Below are 19,981 nucleotides of genomic sequence, written 5' to 3'. Positions count from 1 at the left end.
TAAATAAATAAAATCTTGGAAACACAATATCTCAGGATCTGCCACACCCTGGAATTCAGAACCAATCATGGTATTTGCCTGCAGCAGATTCATCAGTTACCATGATGATGAGGAAATGTGATTCATAGGCATCTATGGCCACAGTGAGTAAGACCTCATTACTGGCTCATTAGCCTGTGTCTGAATTACACACTAGTCGACACTAGCTTTCTTAGACCTGATGACAGTAGTGTTCTTTACACCAGCCCATGGATCTTGTTGGCAAAGACACCCCCCCCTGCATTCATGCATGTGCACACACAAACACTCATATTCAGACACCCATGCGCTCGCGTGCACACACACACACACACACACACAAACACACACACACACACACACACACACACACACACACACACACACACACACACACACACACACACACACATGCACACACACACACATGCATCCAACTATCAACAAATAAGATCCCCCCCACAGTTGCTCACACTCACAGAAACACTCACACATTCACCCACAAGCATGCCCCAGCACAAACACATACACGTAAATTCATGCAGCTTCATTCATGTCACTACAGATACGCACATGCACATACACAAAAATGCATACAATAACACACTTCCATGTCTTCACTGAACTTCTCTGCATTGCAAGTACCCCCTGGACTGTCACATTATCATGCAGCTCTGCATGTGGGATTGTCCTCAGCACTGAGGCCCCTGCTAGTGGAAAACCTCAGTGGTAGGCTGGTCTATGAATCAGACAGGCTTATAAAAACATCTGTATTCGAATAATTGAGGTTGCAGACAGCTAAAGAATGCTTTGTGGTTATCCTTGGCCTGAGAGGCCAAACTTACCTCAAATTTGGCTTTGGTAGACTTTATTTGTCCTCTGAGTTGCTTGTTCAGTTTGATGAGAGTGCTTTTATCCTGAAAATGGCCGTATAGGTTCATAGGTGTTTACTAGGCTAACAACCACAAGGGCCTTTTTAAGCCTAGTCATGCATCCCAAATCTCTGACAAGTTCTGATACTTTTGATAAGTGTAAGCAGGGGTTTGGAAGATGAAACATTTGCAAGCAGGGGTTTAGGAGATTAAACATGTAATGGTTGCTTGTGTCCATTAGAAGCATAGGTGCCAAACCAGGGATGAATTTTGTGTTCCACGTTCAATTGTCCAAGTTGCACTTGAATTGGGTTAGGGAGGAACTCTGCTTCACATGGATGGGGAGCCTGTTCCAGAGATGGGGTAGTCTCTGGCATACATACCTGTCTCTCCAGCAGGTCCTATTTATATCACAGGCAAGGTTTAAGTCTTTAGATTGGTAATTCTGGTGCTGTTTGTTTTGTGGATATGCAGGAGGTCCATCAGAGTGGGCTATGAGAATGCCCTGTATGCCAGGCATAGATCTCCCTTCAAAAGCCTGTAGGACACAGAATACAGGGATAGGGCCTTGAGGTGGTCTGCATAGGACATTTTACTTATGCTCAGCATTCTTTTAGTGAGGAACCTCTGTGGACGTTCCATTTGTTGGACATGCCTGGTTAGGTACATACCAAAGGGGGCACTCTACTTGATGATATGTCTGATAAATGCCGAATACAGTGGGACAATGACTTCTTTGGACTTAGATGCCATACTTTTGTTTATAAGCTGCGCAACATAGAATGATTTCCTGAGTACTGTAGACACATGTTGGTCAAAGGCGGGATTATTGTCTATGTGTCCCTAAGTCCCTGACTACTGGGTCAACTCTAAGGGGTGTGTTGTCAATATGATAGTTACCAGGGGTGAATGATTTCCCAGAGGATACTATTATACATTTCTTAGCATTTAGTTTTAGTCCATGACTCTGACACCAGTTGTTTGTCTGCATCAGCACCTCTTGGAGAACATTTGTGTCAGTGTGGGATTCAATGACAGCTCCTAACTTGCAATCATCTCCAAATTTAGTCAACCAGAGAACACTGACATTGGCCTTGACTTCAGAGAAGTAAATGCCAAAAAGAGCGGTCCAAGGACTGATCCATAAGGGACCCCGCTTGTGACTGGCCTCTTTGCAGAGGTGGACTCCCCAATTCTAACTGCCTGGTTCCTGTGAGCCAATTGGCTATCCACCCGGTGACATAGGAGTTTATACCTAACCTCCTGAGTTTGTCAACAATGCTCAAATGGGGTATTGTATCAAATGCCTTGGCCAGGTCAAGGTAGGCAGTGTGAACCATTTTTCCCTCATCCATTGCTTTGGTTACCTTCTCAATGAAGTCCACCAGGCTTGAGTAGGCATGATCTGCCCTTGATGAAACCAAACTGGGTTGGGTCCAGTGTCTGGAGGTTTACTATATCTCTGTTAATCATTTCCATGATAAATATTTCCATGACTTTACATATAAGACTAGAGAGACTTATGGGTTTGTAGATGGCCTGCCTTTGTGCAGATGAATGGCTGTTGCTGTTCTCCATTCATGAGACAGGAAGCCTGTTTGGAGGCTTCAGTTAAATAGTAATTCCAGAGGCCCTGATAGGTCATGTTTCATGCTATTTAGAAGGCATCCTGGGATATTGTCTGGGCCTAATGATGCAGTGTTCTTGGTCTTAGAGAGAGCATAGGGACCTTCCCTAGTGATAGTAGGGGGAGTTATATTTGATGGTATTTCCTGAGGGAAGGTTGGGGGGGGGAGGGGTAAAGTTGGATCTGAATTTATCAGCCAGGAAGTTTGCTATATCTTCTGGCTCAGTATAGGTTGTTCCATTCTCAATTATCTCTGCACACAATTGTGTATTTCCTTTGAGGTTGCAGACAGCTAAAGAATGCTTTGTGGTTATCCTTGGCCTGAGAGGCCAAACTTACCTCAAATTTGGCTTTGGTAGACTTTATTTGTCCTCTGAGTTGCTTGTTCAGTTTGATGAGAGTGCTTTTATCCTGCTGGGTGCTGTACCTCCTAATTTTTGCCATGATTTTCTTCCTTCTATTATACAGCCCACTGAATTTGTGAATCCACCAGGGTGGCTTGTTTTTTGAGTTAGTTCTGCACTTCGTCCTGGTGGGTACAACTACCTCTATGCAGATATTGACATGCTCCTCATTGTAAACCTTTCTGAATTCCAGCTGCAATGTTTCTAGTGTTGTTAGGATAGATTTTTTTTCTTTGTGAAAATTCCTGTTTCAAGTGGAGCCCTCTTTTCCAATTACAATTAGTATGTAAATGATATGTTGCAACAAGCCAGTGCATTTCTTTGTGCCAGTCCCAAGCCCAGATAAATGGGGAGGGTTGCGTCAGGAAGGGCATCCGGCATAAAAATTCTGCCACATCACTTATGGCGCAAAAATTTCATATTTCCATACCGGATCGGTTGAGGCCCGGGTTAACAACGACTGCCACCAGTACTGTTAGCCAACAGGGTGCTGCCGGAAATTGGGATACTGTTGGCCGAAGGAGAAGAGGAGGGCGAAGGCATGCCCGAAGGCAGGAAGACAGGAGGAAGGTTAGGAATGTAGCATTGAGGGTAGGAACTTTGAATGTTGGCAGTATGACTGGTATAGGAAGAGAGCTAGCTGATATGATGGAGAGAAGGAAGGTTGATATATTGTGCGTGCAAGAGACCAGATGGAAGGGAAGTAATGCCAGGTGCTTAGGAAATGGGTTCAAATTGTTCTATCATGGTGTGGATGGCAGGAGAAATGGGGTAGGGGTTATACTAAAGGAACAATATGCCAAGAGTGTTTTAGACGTGAAGAGAGTGTCTGACAGAGTGATGTTTATGAAGCTCGAAGTTGATGGTTTAATGATGACTGTTGTTAGTGCATATGCTCCACAAGTTGGGTGTGCGATGGATGAGAAAGAGAAATTTTGGAGTGAGTTGGATGAAGTTGTGGTGAGTGTACCCAAGGGTGAGAGACTAGTGATTGGAGCGGCCTTAATGGGCATGTTGGTGAAGTGAACAGAGGGGATGAGGAAGTGATGGGTAGGTATGGTGTTAAGGAGAGGAATGCAGAAGGTCAGATGATTGTGGATTTTGCGAAAAGGATGGACATGGCTGTGGTGAATACGTATTTTAAGAAGAGGGAGGAGCATAGGGTGACGTACAAGAGTGGAGGAAGATGCACACAGGTGGATTATATCCTATGTAGGAGGGCCAGTCTGAAGGAGATTGGAGACTGTAAAGTGGTGGCAGGGGAAAGTGTAGTTAAGCAGCATAGAATGGTGGTCTGTAGGATGGCGTTGGTGATCAAGAAGAGGAGGAGGAGTGTGAAAGCAGTGCCAAGGATTAAATGGTGGAAGTTAAAAAAGGGTGATTGTGAAGTGGAGTTTAGGGAAGAGTTAAGAGAGGCACTGGGAGGCAGTGGAGAGTTACCGAATAGCTGGGTAACTACAGCAGAACTAGTAAGGGAGACTGCTAGAAAGGTGCTCGGTGTAACATCTGGACAGAGGAAGGAGGACAAGGAGACCTGGTGGTGGAATGAGGAAGTACAGGAGAGTATACAGAGGAAGAGGCTGGCGAAGAAGAAGTGGGATTATCAAAGAGATGAAGAAAGTAGACATGAGTATAAGGAGATGAGGCACATGGCAAAGAGAGAGGTGGTGAAGGCTAAGGATAAGGCATATGGAGAGATGTATGAGAGATTGGACACTAAAGAGGGAGAAAAGGACCTGTACCAATTGACTAGACAGAGGGACAGAGCTGGGAAAGATGTGCAGCAAGTAAGGGTGATTAAGGATAGTGAGGGAAAGGTACTCACAAGAGAGGAGAGTGTGTTGAGTAAATGGAAAGAGTATTTTGAGAGGCTGATGAATGAAGAGAATGAGAGAGAGAGAAGGTTGGATGATGTGGGGATAGTGAATCAGGAAGTGAAAGAGATTAGCAAGGAGGAAGTAAGGACAGCTATGAAGAGGATGAAGAATGGAAAGGCTGTTGGCCCAGATGACATCCCAATGGAAGCATGGAGGTGCTTAGGAGAAATGGCAGTGGAATTTTTGACTAGATTGTTTAATGAAATTTTGGAAAGTCAGAGGATGCCTGAGGAGTGGAGAAAAAGTGTTTTGGTACCTATCTTTAAGAGTAAGGGTGATGGGCAGAGCTGCAGTAACTACAGAGGGATAAAATTGATCAGTCACAGCTTGAAGTTATGGGAAAGAGTAGTAGAAGCTAGGTTAAGAAGGGAGGTGATGATTAGTGATCAGCAGTATGGTTTCATGCCAGGCAAGAGCACTACAGATGCAATGTTTGCTCTGAGAGTGTTATTGGAGAAATACAGAGAAGGTCAGAAGGAGTTGCATTGTGTCTTTGTAGACTTGGAGAAAGCATATGACAGGGTGCCTAGAGAAGAGTTGTGGTATTGTATGAGGAAGTCAGGAGTGGCAGAGAAGTATGTAACAGTGGTACAGGATATGTACGAGGGTAGTGTGACAGTGGTGAGGACTGCAGTGGGAGTGACAGATCCGTTTAAGGTGGAGGTGGGATTACATCAAGGATCAGCTCTGAGTCCTTTCTTATTTGCAGTGGTGATGGACAGGTTGACAGATGAGATCAGACAGGAGGCCCCCTGGACTATGATGTTTGCAGATGACAAAGTGATCTGTAGTGAGAGTAGGAATCAGGTTGAGGAGACTCTGGAGAGGTGGAGATATGCTCTAGAGAGCAGAGGAATGAAGGTCAGCAGGGCTAAGACAGAATATATGTGTGTAAATGAGAGGGAGGGTAGAGGAATGGTGAGGATGCAGGGAGTAGAGTTGGTAAAGGTGGACGAGTTTAAGTACTTGGGATCAACAGTTCAGAGTAATGGGGAATGTGGAAGAGAGGTGAAGAAGAGAGTACAGGCAGAGTGGAATGGGTGGAGAAGAGTGTCAGGAGTGATTTGTGACAGACGGGTATCAGTAAGAGTGAAAGGGAAGGTCTACAAGAGGGTAGTGAGACCAGCTATGTTATATGGGTTGCAGACAGTGGCATTGACAAAAAGGCAGGAGTCAGAGCTGGATGTGGCAGAGTTAAAGATGTTAAGATTTGCACTTGGTGTGACTAGGATGGATAGGATTAGGAATCAGTATATTAGAGGGTCAGCTCATGTTGGACAGTTTGGAGACAAAGCAAGAGAGACAAGATTGCGTTGGTTTGGACATGTGCTGAGGAGGGATGATGGGTATATTGGGAAAAAGATGCTAAGGATGGAGCTGCCAGGTAAGAGGAAAAGAGGAAGGCCTAAGATAAGGTTTATGGACATGGTGAGAGAGGACATGCAGGCGGTTGGTGTGACAGAGCAAGATGCAGAGGATAGGAAGAAATGGAAAGAGATGATCCACGGTGGCGACCCCTAATGGGAAAAGCCGAAAGATGATGATGATTATCTGGTCTGACACACTGTTCTTAAACTGCTGAGATTTTATTTTCTTCACAGAATTTCAGTTTTTCTAGTGCTGTTATGATATGTTTTTAGTTGTAGAACTTCATATACCAACAGGATCCCTCTTTGCCAGTCACAAATAACTATATAAATTCTGACTGTTAACAGCAATGCCTGGTCTACCACACTGCTGTTATGCAGTGTAGTACTATTATGATTTTTTTTTCTTTATGGTACTTTCTTGTATCAGCAACAGCCCTTTTCCCCTCTCACTATACATATAACCACCATGGGTAACAAAACTATGTTATTGATAACCTGGGGGAGAATTGCCATAAACATATAATATTGAGTCAAACTCTCCAAACACCATGTACACCAGCAACAAAGCAGCCAGGAATGTCTATAAGCAGAATGTGTGTATTTTTCATTGTCCTCAGACTGTTATTTCATGTTAGTAGGTAAAAAGTGACTGAAATGTAGCTGTCTGAATGAAAAAATTCAGAAAATAGCACTGTCTTTTAATCCTGGGTCAGTGCAAATGCTGGCATTTCTTAGCACAATGACAATAGCGTGCTACAAATGTTATCAATGCAAAATATTTCATTTAAAGTAAATAGTTTTTGGGCTAACTATTGAGATTATAGCAAGACTAGGGCAGGCATTCATTTTGCATACATAAAGTAATAACATTAGTTTGTTCTACCTTCCAGCAATTATAAAAAAGAAACTTGCATATTTTAGAAAAAAAGAGCATGATGATTTGATTTTTATGGGCAGGGAAGTCCCTTTTGCCAGAAATTGTTTGACCTGAGAGTGGAAATATTATTAGGTATGGGGTAGGGGTAAAGAGGGGCTTTCAGCCTGCTTTAGAAGCCTACATGCCATGGCATTGTTTATATTTTTAAGGACGGTATTAAATATGGATTGGTCATTTTGGTCGAGTTGGATTTGGCAGTTTGTATTGTTGGATGTGTTCTGTTTGGGAAAGTGTGTTTCAGTGTAGTGTGCATCAGGAAAATGTACAGCCATCACCTAAATTTACTGTGGTAATCTAATATATTAACTTCAAAACCACTGAGTCACAAAGCAGAGATATGATGGTAGGTTAAAATCATGATGAAAAGCTATTCTTCCCAGGTACATTCTTGGTCTTTTAGAGGAAACTCCTGTGTCTCCATTTTAGAGAAAAGTTTCTTGTTTAATCCTTTCACAGTTTATAATATACTTCCTTTATCATTAGCCTTTAGTTCTGAGTGACATTCCTTCCTTCTCCCCTTCCTTTTCTGTTAGATACGTTGAAGCATATATGCTGTTAATTCAAGCATGCTGTCACCGAGCCTCCATGTAGTCGAGCTGGATACATCTAGATACACTAGTACTTTTGCCAACTGGATATATTTAAGTATGTTAGTATTTTACTAGTTTGATGCATCTAATACCATAGTATTTTTACTAGCTGGATATATTTAAATACCCTAATATATTTACTTGTTGGATATATCTAAATACCCTACTATTTTTATTTAATGGATGCAACTAAATAGTATTTTAACTTGTTGTATATAGATCTAAATACCCTAATAGCTATACTAGTTGGATACATCTAAATACCCTAATATTTATATTAGTTGGAAACATCCAAATACCCCAGTATTTTTACTAGCTGGATGCATCCAAATACCCTAATATTTGTACATGTTGGATACATCTAAATAGCCTTATATTTTTTTTAGTCAATACAAATAAATACCCTGTTATCTTTTCTAGCTGGATACATCTAAATATCGTAATATTTTTACTAGTCGAATACATCTAAATACCCTATTTGTTTTACTTCTCTGAGTAGCCACTCATTAGTGTTTAACATGGGTTAATGAACATGTATACACCACTGAATGTGCTAATTACTGTTATTTGAGATGGGGAAATGCTTTTCATATCATTTCTATTATTTGTTATATTTGAGGCATACTTGTATCCCTATTTTAAAACAAATAAGCACATTCAAATGAAGAATAAAAATGGGGAAGGAAGACATTAAAAACACCAAAGTTACGAGCACATACTCAATGTGACAAATGTAGCCTCATGACTTTTGCTATTTTTAAAATATTTCCTCATACATATTTTTTTTCATTTTATTTTGCATGGATTGATATTCAGATTGTCCATGTTCATGCCTCCCTTACCTTAAAAGTTATACTACTGCACGTCTATACTATATGAGTCTTCCCTTTTGTGGGGAATCTGTTCTAATGACACAGAGATCCTGGTTGTTGTTAGTTAGTCTTGGGGATCCTAGAGGTCCATCATATCATGGATGGGCAGGATTTTATAATTTTCAGCCTAATTTGGCTGAGCAGGGTGCGTACTTGTGAAACTGGGGAGATCAGAAGGATGTGTTTCTATAACCAAGCCAGCTGCTTGGATGCATATTCCAATCTGACACTGCAATGCAGCATTAGGGGAAGGATGTAATTCTGTGGTGCCATCCTTTGGATGATATGTGAAATCAAGATTCCATTTGCCTGAACTAGTGGCTGCTTAGGTGAATGCAAAAATCCCCCATGGCATTTATCAGAAACAACAGCAGTAGATTTTTCTACAGTGTCTTGGCCAAATTTCACACATTTGTGCAAGTCCACCTTGGATGTTCCCCGAAAATAGGTCTTAATTCTACACAAACAAGCACACAAATAAAAAATAGAGAAAGGGTATAAGCATACATGGAGATGCTGAATTTAAAGTGCACACTTCTATCGAGTTGCAACATTCTCCTGAAGCTGAGACAGAAAGAGAGACAGGGAGAGAGAAGTCATCACCTGCAGATTTCTCCAGCCTTCACCAAAAATCTCTACCCCAAAAAGTAAGGTTTACTTGCTCTGTTCTCCACTAGATGGCCCTCAGAAGACTGGACTGGCAATGAAAGTTATGTCATTTAAAACACAGATGGATACCCTGCCTTTAAATCAATGACCTGACAATTTTTAATATTTCACATACAATATGGAGCATCCATTCCTTCCAAGCATCTGACAAATATGCCACTTGAGTTTCTCAGATGTCGGTCAAATGTTTTTTCTGTGGGCTGATATCATGTTATTTCACAGCAGTGATATAATATTTTGCTTGGAGCACAATAGCTTTGGCAGTAACAATATTTTCGTAGTTGTGATTGTGACTTACTTTTGTGTACTCTAGCACTGTGCTTGGTCTTTTCACTGAATCTACTATGGAACTTTGAAAGTCAGAATATCGAAGAATCAAAACAACAAAAACTAATACCTCAAATTCTAAACGACAAAAACTTAATCTGAAAGTGTTTGTTTGCAGGTGGGGGCAAACACCCCCATGCTTGATCTTATATATACCAACTCCGCAGTCACGCCAACTCGAAGAAGGGAGACATTTCCTTTAACAGAGGAGTTGCTGCCAGGGCACACTTCAAGGCAACACATGACAGTGACTTCCTGTGTAAGGCAATAACAGTGACTTCCTGTGTAAGGCAATAACAGTGACTTCCTGTGTAAGGCAATAATCCTCATTTTGTTCCTTGTCATCTTGCATTTTGGGCAATTAATAGTGCAAAATCCAAGTTTCATAAAGAAGTACAAAAGCATCCAGATAATTAATTTACATAACAAACAATTATTTATTTATTTATTTATTTTATTTATTTGCTGTTGTTTAACCAGGATAGTCCATTGGGCCCAAAGAACCCGTTTTCAATGGAGTCCTGGGGAGAAAAGCTCCACATACAGATTATACAAGGATTATGTTACACAATACTGTCATCAAAATACAAAGATTAATTTCAATACATAGATTATATAGAGAAAAACATAATAACATCCCTATATACTTTGCACTATTCTGCACCACATAAGAACCAACATCATCTGGACAAGATGTGGAATACGCCTTATTTTACTAAAGCTTTTATTTTCTTTTTTTACTATTTTGCTTTTTATTTTGAGCCACAATTTTAGTCTGATGAAAAAATTAAACATTTGTTTTACTAAAATTGGATTACTGTCTTGAATAAAGCAGAAGAAAAAATGACTTACCAGCAGTGTATGCACTTGTAGAATCTGCAGGGAAAACACAACACAGTGATTTGTTTTTCACTGTAAATGCAATTGCGTGTTTGCTGCTTATAAACATATATCCATATTACATATACAATCGTATCATTGACAATGATGAGAGTGACATATCAGTCATAACATATTTTCAAAATCCTGCAAATTGGGGTCTAACTAATTATTGCAATTCAGTGAAAGACTGTTTTACAAAAGTTGTAGATTTGTTTGAGGTTTAAACTGTATATTTTGTGATGGTAAAAGAAGCTTTTCCTTCTCTATGATAGTTTATCTCAACACCAAATAAAAAAAAAATAAATAACCATCCATGCAGTTCCAACTATGATTAACTCACAGACCAGTTCTACATTTCAAAGTAAAAACAAGACTCTAAAAACACATATACACAAAACGATATTTGAGCTCTCACATAGTGACTTATTTACTTGTACATTACGACAAAGAAACTCCCTTCAGTGACTCTAATTGTTATCCATTTATCATAGTAATGTCAAATATCTGACCAAACCTAGTCATTAAAACAAACAGCAGTGTCTACTTGAGGTTACAGAACAATATGACTTTAATAAACAATTTACCTCTCACAGTTTTAAAATTCCTATACCTATTCAGCAAGTTTAAATATTGTGTACTATATGGAGCATTCTGATTATGCTCAAAAGTCATGAAAAACGCAAGCTTGTTATGCACCTCTCTGGTATCAATGAGATGCATAAAAAGTTTTTGTTATGCATGGCTTAAGAGCTGTTATGCTTTAGTCCCATGCTAGAGCATACAGAGCAGCCACCACAGAACATTAGCAAGAGTCTAAAACAGCTTTTAAATGTTATGAAATTCTTTTTGCCACAAAAAATATATAGACAGAAGTGTTTAATATCTTTTAAAGTTGTGAACTGTCAATGGGACACATAGCTTCTAGCCACAGTCTGTATGGCAGTGTTAAGTGTTTTACAATTCTAGCAACTGTAAAACACTTTGCACTCCTACACTTTTTTCTGTGCCTACTAGTAAACTGGAGCAGTTGAAGCTCCATGTATTACAAAGAATTATGACCGTGTCTTTCCCACTGATTAGGTAGTTATGTGTTCTCAACATGGATGCCAAGATTCACCTCTTGAGCTTCACTCTCCAGGTGAATGTTTGACATCCATGTGTAAAATACACAACAATTTTGCTATGTTTATAACCCAGTCATAATCCTCTACATTATTGCGAATTTCACAATGGTTGTTTATTGCAATAGACTGGCATCCCATCCAGGACAGGATCCATGCCTGACATCTCTTGCTTGTCAGGATAAGCTCCAATTCCCTTTAATTCTGAACAGGATAAAGTAGGCATTGCAATATGAATGAAGGATTCATGCTTAATATTACTAGTAAGAACATAAACACACAGGAAACAACCTATATCACACTATATTTACATTTTTATTCTTTCTACCTTTGGGTAAAAAAGTCCAGTCATAAACTATCCCTGCAGTACTGCACACACTAGAAAAGAAAAGCAGGGAATAATGTAGCAATCTTACAATATGATTTTGTTTCTTTTTTTTAGAAGTCATATCTCTACAAGCCATAATGGTCTACTATTCTATTTATCAAACCTACACTTCATTATAGTTTTGTGAACTGCAGATTTTTCTTTCCACATATTTCTAGACAGATTCCATTAATTCAGAGTAATGCCACATTTACCTATAATGCTAAATAGATCAGAAGGCAGTGGGTTCTACCCCTACATGTCATGCTTAGATTCATATTCGACTACTAACAATATAGTACACCCCTCAGGTGCTGTCCTTTGGATGAAACACTAAAGTGAGATCTCATCTGCCTACCTAGATTTTAGTTTAGGCAGATTTTAAAATGTCATTGGTAGGTACTGAAAAGAGTTTGGATTGCTTTATTAACTAGAACAGAAACAATAATATTAATTTAAAAAAATTGGAAATATATCCAAAAATACAAACATTCATACATCGGACTGTAATTCAATGGGTTTTAATAAATACTGTATAAAAATAAAATGCAAAAATAACAAGCAAATAACAGAGGATGTTTCTAACCCCTGGTACATGTTGGCTGAAGCGACTACACCAGAGGGAGACAAGGAAAAAGGTGAATGGTCTAAGAAACTAGAAACGGATTCCTTAGAGTCCCTCATCTGTGACTGAGAGAGTTTAACAGCCTGATGCTGTGCCAAAGGCTGTTTGTTAATTTTCTTTTTTGTGGCTGGAAGGAGGAAGAACTAAGGAACCAGTAGGTCACTCCATGGTTAAGCCGAAAAAGATGCCTGATCCCCAGGGAAGCCTGGCAGCAGTAGGAAGTAAAACGGGTAGTTAGTAAAAGTTACTTTCTCCACTACCAAAAAAAAACACAGTAGAAAGCACTTTAAACACTTACCACATCCTCCCAAAGTAAAATAACACAACTAAAAAGTAGTTTTAAATTTGTTTTAATACATTTTTTGTCTCAGAAGAAAAAAGTAACACTCCCGTTTAAAGGTTACTAAAAGTCACATGACAGTCAATAAAAACACCTTTGCCTACAAAAAAAATGTATAATTTTGGAGAAGAAAGCAAGTTTCTGTCATAAAAACAGAGAGTGGTATTTTTTCCTCCTGAAGGGAACGTATCTGCCCAGCAATGGAAAGCATTACTCTGTCAATTCTCAAAAGCATGCAAGAGGAGCCCTCTTCAGTGGCAGGAAAGCTCTGAAGGGCTTAGCCTCCAAACCACTCTTTTTTCAGCTTAGCTCAAGCTGACTAATGGTCTTAGGTGCTTATAAGGTGCCCTTGAAGCTTTGGAAGCTTGCTGGCTGTTATATCTGTAGCACAATAGACCCCATAAAACTAAGGCTATTGCAGTTGCGATCATTCGAACATCTATTTTATGGTGTTTGTTTACACAACTGTACTATTTTGATATCGTCACTCATAAGGGAAAGTCATAATAAGTATGGAGTAAATTTTGTGACTGGATGGGGCATAACCTTTAGAACCGTACTTAAAATGTGTAGGCAGGATATTTAGACAGAATCAATTGTGTCACTTCACCTATAGTTACAGTGAGATCTCTGTCAGACTGGGAGAAGTGTTAAGAAATGGGGTGAAAGCTTTGTCTAATGACAGAGCAGCAGATGACAGTTTGGTGGTTACAGATATTGTGACACAGCAGGATGGCAGCAGTGAGGTGTTTTTTAAACCTACATTAACATGGACTAATTTTAAATGGGAAACTACTAAGGTTCAAAACAGTTTGAAAATCTGGCTCACATAAGATCAATGTTACTGACTCTAGGAAAGGTGAGGTTTGAAAATCTACATGAAGAGGCAAGTAGGGTCGAGTGTTACTATAGTAGGAAAGTACGGAAAACATAAAATTACAATGCTTAGTCCCAGGTCACTGCTCTTAAAGGGCTGCAAGTGTATTTTGCTGTAGGTAGAGGCTGTTTATGTGCATAACTCTTACTTTTGTAGTGGCAGATCCAGCACAGGTATTGATGACCAAATACAAATGTCAGCAGCCATTCAGTGCTAAACAGTCATACTGTTGGTATATTCATGCTGATAGGTGAATACTAGGCTAGCTGCCCTGAAGGGGCAAGCCTAGCCAATTACCCAAGGTCAGTATCAAACCTTGCACCATGTGTTTATGAGGTGAAGACCTTCACCATCATGCCAAACCCACCCCAATGGCTTTTATGCCAAGGCCCTTGATTAAACTAGGGACCTTTAGATCTTCACTCCAACACTCTCCCAACTAAGCTGTTTTGCATATTTAGAAATGGACATATCAAGCTGTGAACATTGAATTGTGTAAAGCAACTACACTTACATATACTGAAGACATAAGCAGAATCCATAACAGTAGGTATTAAGTTTAGCTAAATGTAAATACCTGCTTATTTTTCTTGCGCCCCCCCCCCCCACCTGTCCACACCATCTGCATGACTTCTTTCTTGAGCTTTTATGCCTTGTCTTACTCTTCAACTTTCCCCATCCTTTCAGCACTGAAATTTTCAAAAGTGCATAAAAAATAACTGAAATAGGCTTGGGATATGCGGGCTGCTAGACCTCAGAAGCCTGTGTGTTAGAAATACTCTAAGGTGCTATTTAGAGATGTTTTCTATCCTTCTGAGCCAATGACGACCTAAACAAAAATTTTGAGTAAGGAAAGAAATGAGTTGTAACTAAGGTTTTGTGTTCAAAGCTGACAAAAATATTATTTCCCAATAAATAAAAAGACAAATGCTTACAAGAATACATAAATCATATATGGAAATAGTGCTTGCCTCCCTCCCCTCCTCTGCCCCATAAAAAGATAGTCACTTTTTATGTACCCCTTTTGTTGTTAGATTTGGATGAAAGTGAAATAACAAATGGTCACAATTATATATTTTAAATTGCTGCTCTCATAGATATAAACAGCATACCTCCTCACCAATAAAACCCAAAAGACAGGCACATCCTGTATGGCCCTTTGATGGCAGACTGGGATAAAAGTAAACAAATGAGATGCCACAGTATCAGTAATTTTTAAAATTTTCTCTTACAAACTTAGTAAGTTAATAGGATAACAGGTTTTGCATTAACATGAATTTTCTAAAGGATATGAAGTCTGAAACTCAAATGTCTGTCATTTTCTAACTTCAATCTTTAATGATTTGCCACTAATTTGCCAGAAAAACACAATTTTACGAAAAATGGACCAAAAATATGAAGCTAAAATCTGGACATTCTGGGAAAATCTGTACAGTTGAGAGGTAACACTTATCTAATTTTATGTTGAACACTCCTTATGTGAGCAGTTGTACTTTTTCAAATAACAGATTAAATCTCAAATTGCCCAAAGCAGGAGGATAACAATAGTTCCTATCATACCTGTTGCACTTGCAGAAAACTATCAGGCTAGCATTAAACACTATGACATTATAGGGTAGAATCTAAACAAATGACAGTGTACAACATAGCTTTCTCATATAGTAAAAATGTATCTGCACTCTATGAGACAGTTGGCAGATTATAGATACCTGAAAATAAAGTACTACTCTACATTTTTGATAATGTATTAACCCTGGGGAAAACACAGGCTCCCTTTTGAAATGTTAGGACTTGAAATGCCAAGTTCAAACAAGTCAAAAAAAGAATGAGAATCCAGGAGGAGGGCGAATATTGAACACCGTTCTTCTCCTTTATGAACTTATTTTTTGCAGGAAGGGCAAGCCTCCCCCTGTAACCTTCAATGTGAGAGTCAAGCCTCCACCCCCCCTGAATTTATATATACCAACTCTGAAATTGTTGTACTTCAGGGAATATTCCAAGAAATGGCAATCTCGGACTTAGTATATGTAAGTCCGGAATTTTGGTAATTTAGTCTCTGCATTGCAGGACTTGCTGAAGATGGAACCGTATATTTCAAATAGTTATTAAAACACATACCTACCCTGACTAGTGGTATGACAACTGACTGGATTGGAGTTTTTTATATTTAGTCAGCCCCCAGTGGCCTAATGGATAAGGCATTGGCCTCCTAAGCCAGGGATTGTGGGTTCAAGTCCCATCTGGGTAGATGTAATCTTGATACAAATGAAGCTTGGGTTGGGAGGGTGATCTAATGGCTAAGGTGTTTGCCTTACAAACACAAGGTGCAGGGTTTGAGTCTCCCAAGGGATAATTGGCTAGGCTTGCAAGGGCAGTTAGCCTAGTACTAACCTATGAACTTGATCAATCATTCCTCCATCTTGTTTTGTCTCATTTGCATACTCCAAACTGCTCATTTTAATAACATTGCTCATTACCATGTCATTATATGGACATTAGCATATAACTCTTCTGACCCTGCTGCTGGGCATTGCCGATTAGTGGTACAGGTATTTCAGTATCACACACTCTGTGTGTGGCTACTCTCTACCCAAATTTGCACAGCAAGATGTGATAAAGTTTTCTAAATCTGCCCCATAGTCTATTTTCAGTAGCAGCCTAGAAAGAAATGCTTCAACAAGAATTTACAGAAATCAAAAAAACTTTTATCATAGTACAAGTAATATGGATTGAAACAATAAGAGTGCAACATCAGAAAGTGGTATTCATAATTTGAGCATATATTTGTAACGCTGTTTTCATATTTTTATTTATGCCTTGCTTCCAGCCCTCTAATATACAAAGTTGCGTTTTGTGCCAGCTTATTTCTAAGCTTCATTTTAATGCTTGCTTATAATTAAAAAATCTTGTTTGGTATGTGTAGATTAGGCTTTCAACTTCTCTATTTACAGAGCACAAAAAATAAATGTGCAATTCTCAGTTATATAGGCTGATTCCCCTCCCTCGCTGTAGTTCCTGTTTATTGTTCAACAAACCACAAAGAGCACTTTGATCTGTGTACCATGTGATCAAAAAAGTGAAGCAAACATGCTTGTTTGTATCTGTGTGTGTGTGTGTGTGTGTGTGTGTGTGTGTGTGTGTGTGTGTGTGTGTGTGTGTGTGTGTGTGTGTGTGTGTGTATTTGTGTGTGTGCGTGCGTGCATGTGTGTGTGTGTGTGTGTGTGTGTGTGTGTGTGTGTGTTTGTGTTAAACACCTTTTTGGCAAACGTAACAAGTGTCTGTGATTTGCTAATACTATTTAGTATGGTACATTTGCCCTAGAAGATTACTTTTTTATAAACACAGACCATTGTTTAATTGATGTCCCTCTAATCTAATATGGCTCTGCATTAATTAGCCTGTTGCATGCATACTGCTCTGCTATGAAAAAGGCTTTGTGATGCTGCCAGCTGACTGGTAATTCTTTTTTTTTTAAAGTACAAGACTGCCTTTGGAGCTTATTCACTGTATGTTTATACTCTGCCAAGTCTGTCAGTCTGCAGTTTTCAATATATTGTCAGAAATTAGGAAACTAACAATAAATGAAAATGAAGGCCAATTCCATTAATAGGCAGAAACAGTCATGTCGTGAGATCAGTAGTTCTGTAAAATTATAAGCCTAAAATAGGCTGATGTCTGTATATTTACCTACATTTTATTTAAAATAATATAATGTAAGAATGCACACATATGTAAAATCAGTTTACCATGGTCTGCTTGCTGATTAAGAAACTGCTTAGTTTGAGAAACAACTGAAACCCTTAAACAGCTCCCATAATTCTTTCGTGAAAAGGATTCAGTGCCTACTTTTCCTGCTCATGTGTACTTAGAAAGGGTTCCCTCCAAGTGCTTGATTCACAGTTCCCTGTTTTGTATCTCCTTAAACATATCTGCTGAATAATTGTATTTATTTATATTGATTTGCTTCCTACCTGTTGTAGTGATGCATGTGGGCTCAGACTGTATTATTGTCTATTGACAAAGAAATGCAGTGTCTCAGAAAAAAAGCATACACTTTAAGCATAAAAAATGCTTTGCTCTTACTCAGGATGACAGTAGAAAAAGAATAAAAAAAGATATGGTGGTGTGGAGCAAAACTCCCCTATGGGGGCAGAGGGGGCTTATCAACTGTAAAAAATGAATTAATTACCTTTTCCTGTGTTGAATGCTCAAAACTAACTAACTTGAAAAGCATATATGTACTTGAGTAAGACATTTCTTGAAACTGGAGCTGAGCAATATATTTAAAGCTCTGGGATTTTGAGTTATCATAATGGAACAACCTGGAGATACACTTAACAGATTATTAGATTTTTATTAGGGTGTCACAAATAACCGCATTCATTTCTGAACTCCCAAGTCAAAATGACCTTATTTTGCTCCAACGTCCATTATATTCAGTGTGAAACATTTACCAAAAGTATACATTGAGTCTTACTGGATAACTTCCAAATGTCTTCTAATATAACTTTGCCAACAAGAAACTTGATAACATATATGCTCAGCCCAGGCTATTTTCTTTATAAAGGGCACTATTGGTATTGACACTGTCCTTTTTTAAGCCTTTTTAAGTAAGATGTTAATACCTCAGAAGAGTAGCGACATTAACTGACATCAAAGGGACTCAGGTCTATACCTTTCAGTCTGCTATGCATTATATTATCTGTAGAAATAGACATCTATATAAACTGTCTAGATTCTGAATGACTGATTGAAGATGAATGCTATCTGTTGTGATGCTACCTGGAGGCAGAAGAAGTATATATGAAAGGGAAGTTGGTCCTCTGGAATAGAAAATCATAGCATGAACTTTTTGCTTAGTGACTCACTTTAATAAACTATATATTCATACTATAAACAGCAACACAACTATTAACCATTTAATCAAAGACATTATCAGTGTTTATACAGAAAAAATATACGAGATAGTGCAATGTGGAAATATAATGATCTGTGCATGGAAGAAATTTTCAGCATTGTAAGCTTTTGAAGGAAAAGTCATCTCAGTACAGCTATGAACATCATTAAAATTGTAATATGTGGGCAAACAGTCTCTGTATGTTATGCTCTCTCTTAACAGATCTGCTCCTTTATAGTATCTCACTAAAGCTAGCCATCATGGTCAGAGAGTACTGTTATGACTTAAGATCATATTCCTGGAGTATAGCTAAGAAGAAAAGTCAACTACACTTGCCATATGATGAATGCACATGCAAAGTGGAATATAGATTCCTTTGATTTGTTTCTTTTAAATAAGTGACAAATGCTAACAAAGATAACTTCCCATATTATACAATATATTTCAGTTTATTAAAGGTACAGGAAAATATCACGCTCCATAACTGAAGAGGAAATGCAAGAGAAGAACATGTCCAAGGCAATTCATATATCAAAATAGCAGTAATACTAGTGCTACAAACTTCTATATTTCTAAGAGGTCTTCAGAAATCAGAAATAGTATTAAGACAACAATATGACTGAGTTTTAGACAGATTCAACAACAGCATCCAAAACAGAAAATACTTTTTTCTAAGTGCTTAGTGAAGTTCTCATTGACTGTAGTTAATAAAAAATGTAAGAAGGCTCTAGATATTATAATTCTATGATAGGCAAATAGGCACAGATGATAGCATTAAGCTGCCAGTACCATAAAAAGTTCACTTTCATTATTAACTACTTTGCTTATACCACCTCACTGTCAGTCATAGCTCTCAACCTTCCATCGCCAAAATGAGGAACACTCGCCTTCATAATGTGGAACAAATGGGCAAAAATGTGGAACACATACTAATGGCATACTAACAACTTCAACTAGGAAGTTCATAGGATGGTTAAAATATGCTGGTTTTACTTATAAAGAAGATCCTTTAATGAATTAATATGAATAATTTCAATTTACCATGGATTTCACTTAAAAAAAAATTCCTAACACTGAATGTGTGACAGACTCTTTCAATGTGGAACTTTGAGGAATTTCGAGGAACATGAACTTTTTAAGACCCCAAATGAGGTACGTTCCTCGTAATGAGGTACACTTGAGAGGTATGCTGTCAGTCGTTGTAGCAGCTATAAAAGCAGTTATTGTAAATTAAAAGTGAGCACATTGTCATTCAAATTGCTACATGTTTAGGCAGGAACTAAAAGAAGAGAGTGTAAAAGCTACATTT

The 19,981-nt window shown here is 38.6% G+C and overlaps 1 protein-coding gene across 1 annotated transcript in view; it reads right to left on the bottom strand.

Moving 5' to 3' along the window:
- CA14 (carbonic anhydrase 14) overlaps window positions 1-19,981 on the bottom strand; it is a 449,592-nt gene that overhangs the window by 63,886 nt on the left and 365,725 nt on the right. Inside the window, exon 9 of the mRNA XM_044079914.1 lies at window positions 10,416-10,439. Coding sequence (XP_043935849.1) covers window positions 10,416-10,439 — 24 coding nt within the window. The remainder of the gene's footprint in view (window positions 1-10,415; window positions 10,440-19,981) is intronic.

This window comes from Protopterus annectens, chromosome 8.part0 (genome assembly GCF_019279795.1).
Source record: "Protopterus annectens isolate FY-2018-M chromosome 8.part0, PAN1.0, whole genome shotgun sequence".
In the NCBI taxonomy this organism is placed as follows: domain Eukaryota; kingdom Metazoa; phylum Chordata; order Ceratodontiformes; family Protopteridae; genus Protopterus; species Protopterus annectens.
This window is presented reverse-complemented; position numbering and strand designations above follow the sequence as displayed.